At 37.4% G+C, this 18,965-nt stretch overlaps 2 protein-coding genes across 4 annotated transcripts in view; one reads left to right on the top strand and one right to left on the bottom strand.

Moving 5' to 3' along the window:
- LOC126966856 (programmed cell death protein 2-like) overlaps positions 1-18,965 on the top strand; it is a 285,939-nt gene that overhangs the window by 223,056 nt on the left and 43,918 nt on the right. The gene's annotated exons all lie outside the window — the stretch shown is intronic.
- The window catches only part of LOC126966833 (RING finger protein 17), a 48,514-nt gene that overhangs the window by 19,574 nt on the left and 9,975 nt on the right, over positions 1-18,965 (bottom strand). For both annotated transcript variants that reach the window (XM_050811090.1, XM_050811091.1), the window contains exons 9-13: positions 17,421-17,587; positions 8,164-8,313; positions 6,109-6,186; positions 5,185-5,337; positions 2,546-2,690 (exon numbers count right to left, since the gene is read on the bottom strand). In XM_050811090.1, coding sequence (XP_050667047.1) covers positions 2,546-2,690; positions 5,185-5,337; positions 6,109-6,186; positions 8,164-8,313; positions 17,421-17,587 — 693 coding nt within the window. The remainder of the gene's footprint in view (positions 1-2,545; positions 2,691-5,184; positions 5,338-6,108; positions 6,187-8,163; positions 8,314-17,420; positions 17,588-18,965) is intronic.

Genomic DNA, 18,965 nt, shown 5'->3' with positions numbered 1-18,965 from the left:
GCTTTTATCTATTTTAATAAATCTAAAACCAAGCCGGACAAATTAAACACCTCACTCATAGGAAAAAAAGCAGCAAAGTCCCAATTTTTCACCTCTGAACACCTTTCTCCAGCAAACAAGGAACTCCATTCCTCAGCTAGACTCAAAGCTAAGGAAAATGGAACAAGTATGTGTGCGTAAGAGGAGGTCGAATTTTCACGCGGGAAACAGACACACAGACGAGTATAATTATTAATTTAATTTTTTTTAAGATAATAAGGGACGAGACGAGTAGGACGTTCAGCTGATGGTAATTGATACGCCTTACCCATTACAATTGTAGTGCTACTCAGGATTTTTGAAAAAAATTCTGAGCGGCACTACAATTGCGCTCGTCACCTTGAGACATAAGATGTTAAGTCTCATTTACCCCGTAATTTCACTAGCTACAGCGCCTATTATATTACCTTATAGCCTACTGCGATCTGGAGAAATACAAAAAACATTCACGGAAGTGATTCCACACAACACACTGGCGACTTTACACAGGTCGCGACGGCAAAAGTGCAGTATTGGCAAAGCCACGGAACTGGTTCGATGACATGCAAGCGAAAGTTGTTGTACGACAATATGTGGTATTACAATTTGCAGCGGTGACTCACAACTTCACTCGTAAATTATTCTTATACTTGAAAACGTTTTTGTTTAATTGAAATGAATAGCTTGTTAATTTCAAGATTCAATTTAAAACACTTAACAGTATATATAATAATATAATCAAAGTAATAACTATAACAGTAGTTTAAAACTCACGGACTAGTAAAAAAATAAGGACTCCGTGTCACCTTACGTAACAGTTTAGCACCAAAACAAGCCGATTAACGAGTAAATACATAGCCCCACGCACACACTTACACTACTACAGGCCGATAGGCAGCCATTAAGAGAATTAAAGGCCTTCCTTAAAGGCTGGCAACGCTCTTGTGATTCCTCTGGTGTTGCAAGAGAGTGTGGGCGGCGGTGATCACTTAATACCAGGTGACCCGTACGCTCGTTTGTCCTCCTATTCCATAAAAAAAAATTGTCATCGTCTGTGACAGATCAGTTTGCGTCTCAATAAAATATTTACAAAATGCCGTCGTGCGTTGTGAAAAAGTGTAAAAACGATACTATCTATATCAGTATTTGTGGCCATATAGGATTATTTAAGGGAGAAAAAATTGTGTAACTTATATCTCCCGTAACTGCACACACACTAGCATAACGGTGTTACACTTGCTAATATCACCGGCGCGGAGTCCTTCTTTTTTTTACTCGTCCGTGCTTTAAACTATATAATTTCTTCTCTGATGTCAACTGTGTGCCAAAAGCCGCCTGTCAACTCTATGGCAGAAGCTGTCTTAAGCTTTATTATTGGGTTGGGGAGTTCACAAAGTAGATTTATAATCGTGTGAATGCTTAGATACCGATGTATAACTAGAGTATGCTTTAAGCTTGAAGGTCATTAAGGAATATGGGTCCAAAAGTACTGAATCAGGCAGGTATCAACCGGGACACTCCCCGCGCGGATATAAATATATCAAAACAAAATAAGGGCCACCACTTTTTTACAGTATTCTCATGAATTCTTGAGGTTTAAAGGTTGATCAAGTGTGCCTAAATATAACTTTGCTAAAGAACTCGTATATTAAATGTATAGTTGCTAAGAAGGTCAATCACATCGCTATTTCTTTGTAGTCAAATTAATAATTCATCTTAATATATATATTTATTTTGTCTGTTGTAACTGAAGTCCTCCTAAACAGCTGTACCGATTTTGATGATTTATGAATTTGAGATTGGTGTGTGTCTTCAGGTGGATTCGAGAATGGTTTATATTCACAATTGAACTACCTCCTAAACGGCTGGACCGATTTTGATGATTTTATTTGTGTGTTCCAGTGAATTTGAGATTGGTTTAGATTCTCAATTTCGTCCATATAATATAATTCTCCTGCTCATGTGTATGTAAGTGAACTCCTAACGACTGGACCGGTTTTTCAAATTTAAGACGTGTGTACAGGACAACGTCTGTCGGGTCAACTAGTATCTATATAATTTTTTGGCTCTACCAGCAAAAAAATCGTATTATACAAATATATGAAGTGGGAGGCTCCATTGCACAGGATGCCGGCTAGATTATGGGTATCACAACGCGGCGCCTATTTCTGCTGTGAAGCAGTAATGTGTAAACATTACTGTGTTTCGGTCTGAAGGGCGTCGTAGCTAGTGAAATTACTATAAAATAAGACTTAACATCTTGTCTCAGGTTGTCGAGTACAACTGTAGTTGCGCTCAGAATTTTTGGGTTTTTCAAAAATCCTGACCGGCACTGCATTGTAAAAAGCAGGGCGTATTAAATACCATCAGCTGAACGTCCTGCTCGTTTCGTCCTTTGTTTAAAAAAAATAATATGAAAATTACAGTTCGCGTAGTGTGTATTCGTGCTAGATAAGTAGGCATGATCTTATTCGCCATATACAAAAATATAATAAGAGAAATGAGATAAATAAACAACATCACATACTGATCAATAGGGACACTCTCGGTGACGCCGAAATCAATGCAGAACACCTGGTACTCAATCGCGTTGGGTTTGCTGCGGTCAATGTTCATGATGCGGCACCGGAACCAAAGTTGATCTGACCGGCTATACACGAGGTACACCTTTCCTGCGCATTAATGTAGGTATGTAGTATTAAACAATTAACTTCGATTGTTAACATGAGTGTTATAATACCAAGAACATGAACAGCTGCATATTAAAAATAAATAATAGTTTAAAAAAAAAAACTAAAAACATACGCTTTCATAAATATATATTTATAAATATAGTTATAATAAAATATATATATAATATAGTTATAAATATTTTATGAACAGACATGAGTAGAAGGGTTAAATAATATTGCCATTAATTGCCAAATGTTGTTACGACACAAAATCTCATCTGATTGGATGAAACAAAAGACTCCCATTTTCTAAGGATATACAATCTCGCTATATAATATTGGATTAAATTATAGTTTTCTTTTTGAGGTTAAAAGCCGTCAACATTCAACAAGTCGTTAAAATCGACATTATACGTAGCACTAGGAATATTACATAATTTCGTTATGTTGTATATCTCTAATATCTTTATCGTGACGAGGACACGAATATCAAAAAAATATTTTTTTTTATGGAATAGGAGGACAAACGAGCGTACGGGTCACCTAGTGTTAAGTGATCACCGCCGCCCACATTCTCTTGCAACACAAGAGGAATCACCAGAGCGTTGCCGGCCTTGAAGTGTTGTCGGAGAGCGGTGATACGACAATGGGGTTTTTTTAGTGGTAAACGCACAAACTTGAGTCTTCTGGGGGTTAAATTGGACAAGGTTCAATTTACCCCATTCCGCGACCTTTTCGAGAGAGGACTCGATAGAATTTCCCGAGAGACCTGCATGACTCGTGTATACGGCATCGCCAGTGCTGTCGTCTGCATATCAATATGTTGGACACCTCCAACATATCATTGATATGCAGAAGAAACAGCTTGAGAGATAGCACACAGCCTCAGAGACTTCAGCGTTCACGGGCTTGGGATTCGAGCAATAACGACATAGTCGACAACGACCTGTATGCTGCGCCCAGTGAGGAAGCTGGAGGTCCACTTGCATGAGCTCTCGGGAAGCCCAAATGATAGAAGTTTTGAACGGAGCACCTTGTGCTATATACGATCAAAGGCCTTCGCTATATCCAGGCTAACTGCCAGGCCTTCCCCCTTGCTTTCAATAGCCGCCGCCTAATAATAAATAAATAATGTGTTAGGTATACCAGAAGATCGCCTGCCGACCGACCATGGCGAAAGCCGTACTGCCGGTCATTGATCAACAGGTGACCGTCAAGTTATACCAAGAGCTGGCGGTTAATTATGACCTTCGTGATTTTGGAGAGCAGGGAGGTAATAGCAATTGGCCTATTGTTTACCGGATCCGAACTGTCTCCTTTTTTTGGAACGGATCGACAAGGGCTTACTTCCATGAGTCAGGGACTACGCCTTTTGAATAAGAGTGCCGGAATAAATGCGTTAGCACCGGCGTCAACTCAGGGGCACACGTTCTAAGTACGATTGGAGAAATGCTATCCGGCCCGCTTGACTTCCTGACGTCCAACGAAAACAGAGCTCGCCGAACAGTTTTGTCCATGCCAGAACTGTACTTCAGGCATGGAGCTCTGACACCGGGATGGTCGGCGGTGTTTTCGTTGTCGTCAAGAGTCGAGTGGGAGGCAAAAAGAGTGCACAGGAGATCGGCTTTCTCTTTTGCCATAGGCCAGGGTGACATTCGATGTGCAACGGCGGCATGGGCGGCTGGTTGAAGTTACCAAGAGCAGCTTTCGACAATGAATGCGTGTTCGGTCGGGTAACTGGAAAGCTGCTCGCCGATTTTGACGACAAGCTTCGACTTCGCACGGGCGATTTGCCGCTTAACAAATCTGCAGGCACGGTTATATTTCCTCTTTAGAACTTTGCAGTTCGGATCCTTTGAGCCCAGCGCCGCAACCCAAGTTTGATACGCCTGTTTTTTGCAGTGAGATGCTGCTTTAACTGACGCATCAAACCAGGGCTGTGATCTGCCACCGATCGGTACTACAGAGCTTGGTATTAAAATATCCATGCCCTGCAGTATTACATCGGCTACTGCAACGGCGCAGGCACTACGATCATCCGAAAGGAAACAAACCTTACCCCAAAGGTAGGATGCAAAAAAGGAACGCATCCTATCCCAATCTGCTGACTTGTAGTGCCAAACGCGGCGGGTCGATGGTGATCTGCGACGTTGGCGTCGGAGAGGCACTACACTCCTGACCAGGCAATGGTCGGACGTCCCGAGAGGGGCGTCGACAGAGTCCTGCGGGCCTACCATGAACTCTTATTGCGAATCAATTGACAACCTAAAATGAACTGCTTTGCCATTTCGTACCACGACGTGATTAGAGCTATCTAATTTAGGTTGGCGTCAAATCAACTGATTAAATCGCAATAATGTCAATTGAATGTCAAAAATTATATCAATTGAATCGCAAACTGATTTAGTTCGTTTAACACCCATTCTCAGTCTTTCACTGCCGTCGATCAAGTTAATAGTGCATTACAGTTTTTTAATCCGAGGCTGGTTCTTACCTTCAGTGATATGATTAGCAGACGGCATTGGGGTCGACTTGGCGTTTCGGAACTCCCTCAACAGTTCCTGGACCTTAGATTGATGACAGGCGCGCTGCACGAAGAAATTGTGAGGATCCACTATGTGGGTTATGTATACTAGCTCTTGGCTACCTGTGTGGAACAAAGGGATTTACAAGTTTATACTAATATCTTAATCTTAATATATTAATTACATGTCACGTTGTTTGTCCGCCATGGACTCCTAAACTAATGAACGGATTTTAATGGGGATTACTTCATGGAGTGCAGTTTGGTCCAACTTGAGAGAGATTTTTATTTTCAACATTTCTTTTGTATGGGCATATTTTCGATGAGAGAATTTATTGACGCACTGTTTGACAGTTCTGCTGTGAAACAATTTCATTATAACAACAGGCAGCATATTTTACGAAACAATTCTTGATGTTATGAAATATTATTAATGACAAATTCATAAATTCAATTATTTTTTATTCAAAATAGGATATAAAATCACTTATTGAAAGTCAATAATCTACCACCCCTTATACATGCATACCCACCCTAAAAGAATGCCAAGAAGGCGAGTTTTATAATAACACCACACGAGTAATGGTGGTAATGAAAAGTTTTCAGGCAGCTGTCAAAGTTTTTTTTTAATTTAGAGACAAACTAGAGTCGGCCTAACCTATCATATTTGACAAATTTTATTGCAACTTCACATTTCATGTCATATCGACTGATATTGCAATGGAGGTTAAATCAAATTTCTTTGTTTTTTAGAGATGAAATATCAATGTTACTATTTATAACAACATTTAATAACATTTTTACAGATAAGAAATTTGTTCTAATAAAACAGTATTTTATGGTGGTCATAATGTGCGGTTCTTGAACGCATCGTAAAAAATCACTATACATTACCTTCTTCAAGTTGTCTTGGGTGTTGACTCTCCAAAAAGGGCTGAACTTGTTGTATCATGGGTTTTTTATATTGAATGTCTGTGGAAAATTTGTACATTTATTAATCACATTTACACCTATCGCAGATGACACAAAAAGTCTGCATTGCGCGCAGAATGTCTTTGGCAGACTCAACGCACACGACCCACACTTTTTGTCGGCGGAACTGCTGTAAGGATAAGGGGATAACTGTATACTGGATAGGGACTTACTGTAGGGATGTACAGAGATTGCGGTGTATTATTTCTTGAGATATAAAAAAAAGAATTTTGGGTTCATCCTATTCATTCAGAAATAAAAAGGGGCTGTTTCATATTAAACATACAGTTCTAAAACTATATCAAAATAAATTTTTCACAATTTTAAAAATTTCTATTACTACATTTAACGAGCTGTTAATTATTTCGAAACCTGCTTTAACACATTCGGAAACACCATTGAGGAAGAGCATACATCTCGAAGAAAGGCTCTCAGTGACGCTTAGGCAAGTAAATAATAAATATGTAGGTAATTTAAATTGAACGAGTTTATATTAATTATCATTTAATAATATCACAATATTAATACAATCATCACAACAACAACATAATATTGGTTGTATTGTGCTATGGAACTAATTATGTAATAATTTTTAAAAGAAAACATTATTCCAACATATTTTACCTTAATTAGTTATGTATGCACCAAATTCTTTAAAAATGATTATAATTAATTTCTGTCATGATACTCTGCCAAAGATGTATGTATCATAGTGTGTATGTATAGTGATGGTCTGTTTTCTATTTCTTGTACCAACATCGATACGTTGATGTCTAAAGGTACGGACAAACGTGCTCAAAAAAAGCGTGCTTTTAAGTATGCTTAAAGTGAGCATGCTCATGCTACTGTTCACATTTGCCAGCAATAAGCATGCTTGCTTAAGCATACTCATAAATAAGCATGCTCAAAGCAAACGTACCGGACAGACGTGCTGCTATTTGGCACCAGGCTCTTGGACAAAATGGATGTACAAAGATATAGTGACAGTGATATCCATACCGAACTCAATAAAATAATAATAGTCGCCCGCCGCGGATCGAGATCAAATCGATAATAGCATGCTAATAAGCAAACCTGTTCAGACGGGCTCGGAGCACGCCCCCTTCTACCCGCGCCTCAGGATGGATGCTCGAAAATCAAACGTCGTTTGATTTTTAAGCACGCTCTAAATAAGTATGCTTAATACAGTACACACGTGCTACTAATGAGCACATGCTCAATAAAAGCATGCTTTCGTGCTAGTAATGATCACGTCTGTCCGTACCTTAACGCCATGATACACGTCAATCACTAGTAACTGCAAACTACAGACTAAATTGTGCGTCGTCTGCGTAAGCGCGTGTAGTCGCGAACGTAATATGTTTTTGGCGCACTTTTTGTATGGCACGGTGCGGCGCGGTCTGTCAGATCTTCGAGGATACTTTGTGTGTCAGACTTATTGCGCGTCGTCTGCGTCACTGCATATAATTAGTTTTACTATCACAGACTAAAAAGTGCGTCACGGATAGTCTGTCGGATGCGATAGGCCTTAATCACATTTCCTACAAGCATGTTATTTCTACACACATCCAGTCGGAGGGGATGATATTCTAATTTATGGCGTGTCATGCTAAGGTGGTATTCAGCGGCGGGAATCAGGTCAAAGAGCTCCCCGACAATTCGAGCAGCTCTGCGTTGCACGCGGTCAAATGGTTCAAGCTGTTACTGGGGAAATGACAGCAATATGTGGCCAGACCTGCGCTTTGTACAGCGCTAGATAGTGGGCCGGCTTGAAGTATTCGTAGCCTTCTAGAAATATTGTGCAAACTAGTTCTTTACTCATTTTACTTGTAAGTAGAAGCTCCACAGGAGAAACGTCAGACATATAGATTATGAGGATGACATTATACGGAAATCCGGCAACCGGCGACATTATTAAGTTTAAATAAATTTTATTAGGTACATTTTATTATTTGTATTTATGTTTACACAACTTACAGGAGTTGTAGCAGTTTAGTGATGAATCACTGTTAATCGAGTTGAGGGACGAACAGGATCCAGTCTTGGTGTGATACTTTGGTGCCGTCTTGTAAAGTGTTGGGGCTCTCGTGACCTCTTTGTCAGTCGGCTTTGCGTTTTCTCTAACATCTAAAAATGTAATAAATTCATAAATATCCTCCTCAATTTTATTGTGTTAACCAATGACGTTCTATACATAGTAATATAAACAAATCACATCGCATAAAAACAAAGCCGAAATATGGAACATGCCAGAAATTACAACGTATAACCGTCAACTGCTATATATACATTGCCGCATTTTCTCCAGTTATTTAAATTATTATTGGCCAAAAAGCAGCAATGTAAAACGTTTTTTCATCCCATCTATTCGAAAAGGACGACTTAGTTCACTTTTAAGCGTATTCAAAGGTGGTGATTAAAGTGCTTAAAGTTTCGTGTAGAAACACGAAACTTTAAGCGGGCGGGGTACGAATGAGTTTTTAATCCTCTTTACAAGTACGCCGCAATTATTATTACCGCGCACTTTTTGATTTTGGAATATCTCAGTCTTCAGCGCCAAAGAAATCGAACGCAAATATTGTTTGCATAAATACTGGCTGGTACGACGAAAAAAAAGAAATCATATTAATAACGCGCGAACTACAGCCCGTGTTTTCGGCAATATTCACGGATTGTTAGAAATCCATGGTTTTCTTTTGAAAAATGAGTTCTTCAAGTGACAATGAAAGTATAGAATCAACTACTGAAAGTAATAGAGGTGACGCAAGACATGTGATGGATAATCTATTACCTGAAAAATCCCGGGAGAAAGCCTATGGTAATTTTATTGAATGGAGAAATAATGCACGAGGCGAGTTATGTTCGGACGATCATAAAAGGTCTTTTTAAAAATTATTATTTATTACACAAAACTAATTACAATGATATTAAAATATGACGTGTTACTTAAAACAAGACTGGAGCGAAAGTGAATTATAAAAATATTAAATTATAGACAATCGAAGTTCAGCGTCAGCATCTATTCACTTGTTCAATCTGCCACTCAGCACTTTCACACCGATGGGGCCCCGGTAACGCCTCCCCCTTCAAGATGGAAGCGCAACTTGCAGCTTCCTCCAGCGTCCTCGCTGGCTTCTTCACTGGCTCTTGGGTTAGGCTTCATCCGCTTGCTCTTAAGCCATTGATAGATCTTTTTGGATATTATCACGAGGCCTATGAAGTATAATATTACTGTAGTCCAACTCGGAGTCGCCATGATGAGGGGCAGATTAACTTCATCTGGATCTTCCACCTCTCGTGCCTGGTTAATAAGACCACGGATGTTGTCTAATGATATATCCTCGATATGCAAAGTGAAATCAGCTGGTGACTTATATGAATAGTCTTGTTGATGTGGCAATGGTATAATTTCATTCATATTTAAAAAAATTCTATGAGCTTGAAGTGTACTATTCATTATTTGAATCACGCATCCTTCTGAAATAGTAATGATTTGGGGTCCCTTTATTTTTTCGTAATGAGTCCTTCCATCACACATTTTCCTCACTAGCTCTTCCGTTGTTGGAATAACAATCCAGCTGTTGTCGTTGATCTTCTGAATTTTCCCACTACGCAAAACCATTTTAGCTAGTGTGCAACTGGCAGGTTTGTGTTGCACCAGTGCGATGATGCAGTCTTCATTTTTCTTTATAGACAATTCATTTAGTTGGCTGCATAGAAGTGTAGTCTCGGAGATATGCCGGCATCCGTCATCAAGGTAAGCGTACCCCTCACTTCCAAGTGCAAGGTATTTGGATTTTGGGATTATCGTAAGGTTTTGTTTATCGGGGATGGAGTACAGGTGAATAAGGTCATAAATCTGGAGGTCAACCGAGGGGATTTCTAATATAAAATTTAGTGTGTGCATTGTTTTATAAGCTTTAACCACCACAGATTTCTCTATATCATCTATTGTACGTATACCTATTTCCGAGATTGGGTTGAGAAAATAGTTTTCCTTGATACTTAGTAATTCATTAATTAAATTATGAGGATTAATTATACTAGGATGCATGACTTCCATTCGGGCAAACGTAATTGCATTTTCTAATATCATTAGCTTATTTAAAATTAATTGTAAACTAAAACTTAATTGGACGTATATATCTAGAAAATGTAATTGATTATAAACTAAATTAGAACTATTAGAAACATTATTAACTATCGAGGCTAGTTTATTCTGATTTTTATTAATCTTTTCTAATTCTGAGGTAAATTCTTTAATAGTATTTTCAGCCAAAAAAAATGATTTTTGTTGCTTGTTTTTAATATTATTAACGGTATTCTGTATAGAACTAATTTCTTGTTCTATTTTTTCTGCGTCATTATTGTCCAAATTTCCAGTTATTGCTTTGACTATAGAGCCAAGCCCGTTTACTAATCCTCGCTTAACTCTATAATTATTAGAATAAGATCTAAATAAGCTAAGTTTCTTATCTACCAAAGTAAAAGTGTAATTTAACTGATCTTTGTATGTTTTATGCGAATCTCCGGATACTGTATTTACTTCTAAAGACTTTGTTATCATAAAAAGTGAAAGTAATTTCAGTGACGAAGATTGAAGTGCTGTAATATTGTATACACATACTAGGCTGAAGGAATCGATCTGCTTAAATACTTGCCCTTCGTTAATAAGTACAATGCCATTTGTATTATCTATTGAGTCTATAACTACGTCAGCTGATGCGTAGAGCACGAGGGCTCCTGCGTAGAGCATGAAGGCTCTTGAGATGAAGATCCTGTAACAAGATGAGGCCGTCTGAGCAGCTTGTAATGAACTCTTATCGATTTGGCATTCGGATGACTACCAATAATTTCGGCTATATTATTAGGATGCAAGTGAATTATTTTATACGGACCTTTATAAGTAGGCTTTGTTTTGTCGTCTCGCGCCGTTTTTGCCACCTGTTTGTAAACAGTTTCACCTACCTTGAAAGCCGCTTCTTGTGCTGCCTGGTTCCTCTTGCTAATTATCTGCTCCTTATTTTTAGACATGTATGCTGTAACGAACTCTTGTACAGCTTCTGCGTTATTTTTATGTTTTAGAACATAATTTTGATAGAATTCCTTCGGGTAATACAGTTCAAGTGGATTCCTAGATGCTGTATGTCCAAACATTAATTCATGTGGTGTATACCCAGTACTGGAGTGAATTGAATTATTATAGGCGATAAGTGCATATTTCATTAATAAAGGCATAGGATCGTCTTTATTTGTCATTCTCTGAATTCTTATTATTTCAGCAATAGTGGAATGGAATCGTTCTATTGGAGAATTTGAGTTAGGGTTGTAAGGGGTTGTGAAATGTATGTTAATATCATGTAATGCAAAGATCTCTTTTATTAAATCATTTTCAAATTTCGAATCCGAATCTGTAGTGATTTTCATGGGTAAACCGAAAACAGAAAATATTTGTAATAGTGCATCTGCTACGTGAACGCTACTTGATGCAGTTAGGTTGATGGCTTGTGCAAATTTTGAGAAATTATCTATAACTGTTAAAAAAGTTGCCCCACGTGTGGAGTATAAGTCCATGAAGAGATGCTCCATAGGTTTTGTAGGCGTTTCCGTTAAAGCCAAAGGTGGTCTCAGTGGGTTTCTTTCATATTTAGCTCGCAAACAAACATCGCATTGATTGATGTATTTTTGAATGCTAAGTAACATATTTTGCCAATGATATTTTCTACGGAGTTGTTTATATGTCTCTTGTATTCCCCTATGAATTGTTTTTCCTATATGATGTTGTTTTATTAAATCCTCCTGTTCAGTTTTATTTTCCACTAAGGTTACCCGTGATGTGCACTTAAATAATTTTGGACCTCTGTCGTTAAATACTGTTGTATACACACGTGAAAATGCAAGGTATAACTCTTCATTATGAAAAAAACAGTGAAATACTCGATCTGCTACAGTATGTTCCTTTAAGAATTTAATTATTTCCTCTTCTGTATTATTTACAGGGATAAACACATCTTTAATTACTTGCCTAGAGCTTGTTGACCTATTTTCTATGCGGTAAGTTGAACCTGGGGTCGACCTAATATGAAATTGTTTTTGTTGTCTATCTATAGCGTCAGATATTATAGGTATACCCCTGTTCTCATTATCTGGCTGTGTGTGATTAGTGGATACGAGTTGTTCAGGGTCATTTGCTACCGTTATATTATCTCCTTCTGTGACTATAATTGATGGTGTGACATTTTCGTTTACTTCAAGGTTGTCCGTTTGCAGTTCGCCTGCCTGTTCCCTACGTGCATGTTCAAATATTCTATTTATTATTTCATTATCATCATTATCATCGAAGTTGACTGCTAACGAATCTATATTATTATGAAAAATTTTTGCCCTTTTTGCCATATGATCGCTAACAGCTCTTTCTCTATGGTAGAATATCTATTTTCCGTTTCAGATAGAGTTCTAGACGCGTACGCGACTGGTTTATCTGAACCCACACGTCCTTGGGACAGTACTGCACCAATTGCTACTTCTGATGCATCTGTCGTAAGGATAAATGGTTCATCAAAATTTGGATATTGTAATAGAGGTGCATTTGTTAATATTTGTTTACATTTGTTAAACGCATCGATGAACTCAGGTGAATGAATGACTGAATGATTTTTCTTGAGACATATGGTCATAGGTTTCGTGAGTTTTGCAAAGTCTTTTATAAATTTTCGATAGTATCCAACCAAACCTAGAAAACATTTGACTTCCTTCTGCGTTTTTGGAAGTGGAAAGTCTAGCACTGCTTTAATTTTGTCCCTATTTGGCTTTAAGCCTTGGTCTGTAAGTTCATGGCCTAAAAATGTCACTTGTTTTTGGAGAAACTCTGACTTATCTAGCTGTATCTTGAGATTATGCATTTTAAAACGTTCAAAAACCTGTGTTAGCTTATGTATGTGTTCTTGTAATGATGTAGAAATTATAATTACGTCATCGAGGTAAGTAAATACATTATCTACACCTCGTAAAATATGGTCCATAAGACGCTGAAAAGTACTAGGCGCATTCTTTAAACCGAATGGCATCCTAAGGAACTCATAATGACCTCTTTCTGTTGAAAATGCTGTTTTTTCTACGTCACTCGGGTCCATTTCCACCTGATGGTATCCGCTAGCTAAATCAAGCGTTGTGAAATATTGTGCTCTACCTACCCTATCTAAAATATCATAAATATTTGGAAGTGGATATTTATCTTCAATTATACGGTCATTGAGTCTTCTATAATCTATTACAAGCCTCCATTTTATTTTTCCTGATGCATCTGGTTTTTTGGGTACAATATGCACAGGACATGACCATGGAGAAATGCTTTCTCTAATTATTCCTTGTTTAAGGAGATTATCTATTTGATTACGAATCTCTTGGCGTTGTTGCGGAGACTGCCTATAACTTCTAACATATACAGGTGTTTCATCCGTAAGCCTAAGTTTATGCTTCACTGAATGGTTAAATGTTAATGGAATATTTTCAGAGTGAAATAATTCCCTGTACTGATAACATAAACGTGATATTTCTCGCTTTTCCTCTTCGTTCATGTGATGTGTTCTAATTTTCTCTAAGTTTTTGCAAAGTTCTCTATCTATCTCTGATCTAGTAGTAATTGAATGAAGCTCACAAGAAGTTTCCGTACTATTATTATAATAAGGCTCTAACACGAACGGAGCTGTTGCTTTTATAAACCCTTTTTCAGTATTGAAATTTAGTACAGACGTCCGAAAATAACCATTCTCTACTTTAATAATTGCAGCAGGACAAATTACACCATTATTCCAAAAGTAATCTTCGTGCAAATATTGGCCGTCTACATAATTTGTTTTAACCTTTATTAATTTTTGACATCTTGGTTCAATACTAATATTTCTTTTTGGGTAATCGAAATTAATAGGTATAGTTGCGCTTGACGTACATAATACTTTATTTTTTATATCTATATTACTGCATAAGACCTTAAGCAAATCTAGCCCTATTAGACCTTTATATTTAGGATCAAAGTCAAAGATTAGAAATTTGTGGCATAATTCATTATTAAAAACCGGTGGTAATGGAAGGTGAGCTACTAAGTCATGTCTCGTAACACCATGCGCAGTTTTAACTTCAAAAAGTTCATGATCTATACAATGTTCAAAAAATGTACCGATTATAGCGTCGGGTGATATCATCGATCGCGAGGCTCCTGTATCTATTAAAAACTTACCTTTATATTCAGGTATCTCGATATAGGGCAAATGATCTTTATAGTGATGATTCAGTTTTACTAGCTCTGGTTGTCGGTGTTGTTGCCATCCCGAAAATCCAGTTCATCACATGAGGTAATTGCCTGATTTTCCCCAATAATTTGTTCATGAATTTCTTCAGAAGGTGGCTGCTCCTCAAAATACTGGTGGTGATCATAGTCACTTGGGTTACTTACCTGAGAGTAGTCGTTCGGGGTGTAGAACAACTCTTCGAAAGCAAATTGTGGCTTCTCTGGCTTATTGACGGACCTCATACTTACATCTGATACTTTTTGAGTCGGATTTATATTTTGTTGAGGCATATTGGGTTGATGTCCAAAATTATTACGTACATTACCTGAAGTCTTGTGACCTTGGTGAGAATTCTTCCAAGGCAGGCTGGACTGTATCCACTGCTGTCGTTGTTGTGAATTCATATTATTTTGTTGGGGTACAAAATTAGGATTGAATAATCGTGGAGGGTTATTATTAATAGAACGCAAATAATTATTTTGTGGGAATAATCTAGAATGATCTGTTTTCTGTCTTATTTGCGAAGTAGATGCAGTATTTGTACCAGGATTTGCTTGCCTATAATGAATTAGTTTAGCTTCCTCCTGTCTAGCCGCAACAATCGTAAGCTCTAACGACGTGGGTTTCATAATCCTAACACCTATTCCTACGTTAAATTCTAACTGACTTATATAATGTTCTATTACCATACTTTCATAATAACTTTTATCGGTATGTTTTCCGACTGTAAATAATGTATCTAATATGTCCCTAAGTCGTTTTCCAAATGTTTCGGCGTCCTCCGATTTAAGGCGACGCATTCGAGTAAGTTCCTGCATTACTTGGATCTCGTTTCTCGTTTCTCCTAAACGTCTTAATAACGCATGTTTAACCTCCGGCCACGAGTCCAGTGAGTTTTCGTACGCTATAGCATCTATAGCTGCACCACTAAGCCTACTCTTAATTAAACTTATTAACACGGGGTGCGCTTGCCAGCCAGGCTCTATTAAACTAATAACGCTCTCTACTTCTCGTATATAATAATTTAATGTTTTGGGGTTACCGTTATATCTCGGAATTAAATCACCCATAGTCTTAATAACGCTATCGCAATCTTTAAGAGACATTATAGCTTTCACTGTACCCTAGCCTTACTTAACAATGCAATAATTCTACGAAGTATCCTATATCCGTGTGAAATCCGTGGCGATTTTAGCCTAACGACAACACAAAATAAAATATATGTTCATATAAAATTCAAATTATTTTCCAATTTGAAGTAATGATTAAAATAATATCTAAAAAAAAATTACGACAGGAAATAGAGCAAAGGAACTTGGAAGTAAAAGAGTACTTACCGAAATCTCTGCATCTCCCGCCGGACTTTGCCCCAGAACAGGATTTTCAATTTTCCGAAATTCCCGTAAATCGTCCTTTTAGGTTCTTATATCCCGATCGCGGTTATTACGATTAGAACCGTTCACTTGATTTTGAAAGTGCCGCGATCCTACCGACTGCGCCAGTTATGTTCGGACGATCATAAAAGGTCTTTTTAAAAATTATTATTTATTACACAAAACTAATTACAATGATATTAAAATATGACGTGTTACTTATAACAAGACTGGAGCGAAAGTGAATTATAAAAATATTAAATTATAGACAATCGAAGTTCAGCGTCAGCATCTATTCACTTGTTCAATCTGCCACTCAGCTCTTTCACACCGATGGGGCCCCGGTAACGGGCGCCAAGAATTTTTCAGAATCTGTGTTTTCGGTCTACTTCCAGCACTTAGCCAAAACTAAACAATCTTCCACTCTTTGGAGTACCTTCTCAATGCTAAAATCAGCAGTCAGTACTAATAACGACGTAAAACTGGACACATATTCGAAATTATTAGCGTACCTGAAGAGGATGTCTGATGGATTTAAACCTAAAAAATGTCAGTCAAAAATGTGGAGACTTTCCTTAATGAGGCAACCGACAAGTAATAAGGTTCATCTTTATGTACGAGTTTACCTGGTTTTCATGCATTAACAGGATGGGATCACAATCCATAATTTTTTCAAAGAGGCCAGATAAGAAATTTACTCCAAAATTTCGACTAGAGGTTTCCAAAGCAATTTATTTTTGACAAGAAATATAAAATACAGCTGCATGAAGAACCGAAAGAGTGTCTTAATGGAAATGTGCTCTGGATCTTCACTGACGGCTCAAAAACAAGGTCTGGAACGGGATACGGAGTGTTTTCGGAAGATCTAAACATAAACATAGCTGCAACACTTGGAGCTCATAATTCTGTCTTCCAAGCGGAATGCATGGGTATCATCGAAGCGGCTACGGTGACTGACACGTAAGGTAAAGGATTACTCCATCCGGATCCTTACGGATAGCAAATAAGCACTACAAGCCCTAAAAAGCAATATTATCACCTCAAAGCTTATATACAACTGTTACTGTTCCCTGACGGAAGTATGTGATAACAACAATCGCGTAACTCTGCAATGGATCAAGGGTCACAGTGGTTCCAGAGGTAATGATGCTGCTGACAAATTAGCAAGGAGGGGCTCAGAGATGATAGCCATTGGACCTGAACCAATAGTCCCTCTCCCCTCTGGTTGGCCTGCATCAGTCATAAGGTAGCACACCAAGGAGCTACATAATAAATACTGGACTGAGATGAGTGAAACTCATTGCCACTCTTTTATTCCATGATTTACAAATCATTTCAATAACAATATAATATGTAAAATGATGCAACAAACATACACAAACGTCAAATAGTAAATGCCTTACAAGAGTAAGCCAAAAAAGTAAATGTTAATGAGTACAGTAGCCGCATCATCCACACATCATTAATATCATTATTTAGCTACATTGCATACATTCTTTGTGTTTAATTTTGAATCAATATGCAATAATTTTGGTTATGGGCTATAAATATATATTTAAGATATAAAATATACCTGCAATCATCTTTGGCGGAAACACAGGTGTATTAGGCGCTTCCGGTAGATCAATATTTTTCTCCTTCAACTCCGAAGTAGAACAAAGTTTATACGACACATCATTGACGCCTTCCAAACTCACATAGTCTTTTAATGGTTCATACAGTTCTTCCTTCACTGATAATCTATGGTAAGAATGATGTTTTAATATATTATAGTCTATTACGGAACGAAATAAACACTGCAATTGCTATGGTTATCTGCACCAACTATCTTAGCTACGCAGCCTGTCTTTAGCAGTCTTATGAGACAAGTACAATGGAAAATTTATTGAAGTAGGCGTTACTTTGCGGAAATCCATAATCATCCAAATGTTCCGCCAATATTTGTCTTTAAATAATTCGACACGTGTTTCGCCTCTACACGTGGCATCCTCAGGAGACTTGTTGACTCGCAAAACTCTGTCACGAGGCATTTAAAGACAAATATTGGCGGAATTAACACTAAAGAAAACTCAAAACATCTGGATAAGCTACTATGGTTCGACTTTTTGGCTAGCAAACGTCCAGTAATTTACTTCGAACTAAAAAAACTTCATAGTTTTTCTTCTTTTATAAAAATATAATTACCTATATTAAAAAAAGTTTACTACACTTTTAAACATAAAACAAGTATCGAAACGAAATTTTACAATACAAACAACATTATGACGACATATTTGAATGTTACTAATCAGTGCTGCCAATTACTATGTAATTACGAAGCGATCTACTTGGTTGAATAGATTTTCGTTAGAATATATTATAATATTATTGTAGCTGTCATCAAATAGGTTTTAAATTACAAGATAGTGCGAATAGCTTATTGTTTTATAATTAATAATAATAATAATATTGACACACTTTCACACAAATTATCTCGCCCCAAACTAGGGACAGCCTGTACTATGGGTACAAGACAACGATATATTTAATACGATATACTTACTTAAAAATACATAAATACATATAAACATCCATGACTCGGAAACAAACATTCATATTCATCATATAAATGATTGCACCTACCGGGATTCGAACCCGGGACCTCTAGCTTAGTAGTCAGGGTCACTAAACATTCGGCTATATAGGTCGTCAATTATTGGGCGTGTTTCCATACAGCAATTGTTTTAAAGATAAGTATAACATTCATGTCTTTCTTATTAAAAACTTTTTTACAGCGTTTTTGAATGGGAAGGGTGGACTTTCACTTCAATAAGTGACTTAAAAACCATATTTTGAATTTAATATTCATAAAGCATGTTTGCTATATTACGTGGATAAATGAGTTCCCAATGTACAAAGATCGACACCCAAAAAAAGAATACAAGGTGGTAATCAGGTGACTCACAAGCTCGTTTGGACCCCTGCTACTTAAATGTCCACCCAAATACCTGGCATGGATCTTGAGTCGTGCTATTAAAAGAGCAAAGAGATCACTTAATATTTATGATGTGTTTAGGGTGATGTTCTTAGTATCAGAACTTGTTACTATTGCAGTAAAGGATAAGACGATGGGTAGATA

The sequence above is a fragment of the Leptidea sinapis genome, chromosome 11, assembly GCF_905404315.1.
Source record: "Leptidea sinapis chromosome 11, ilLepSina1.1, whole genome shotgun sequence".
Classification (NCBI taxonomy): Eukaryota; Metazoa; Arthropoda; class Insecta; order Lepidoptera; family Pieridae; genus Leptidea; species Leptidea sinapis.
This window is presented reverse-complemented; position numbering and strand designations above follow the sequence as displayed.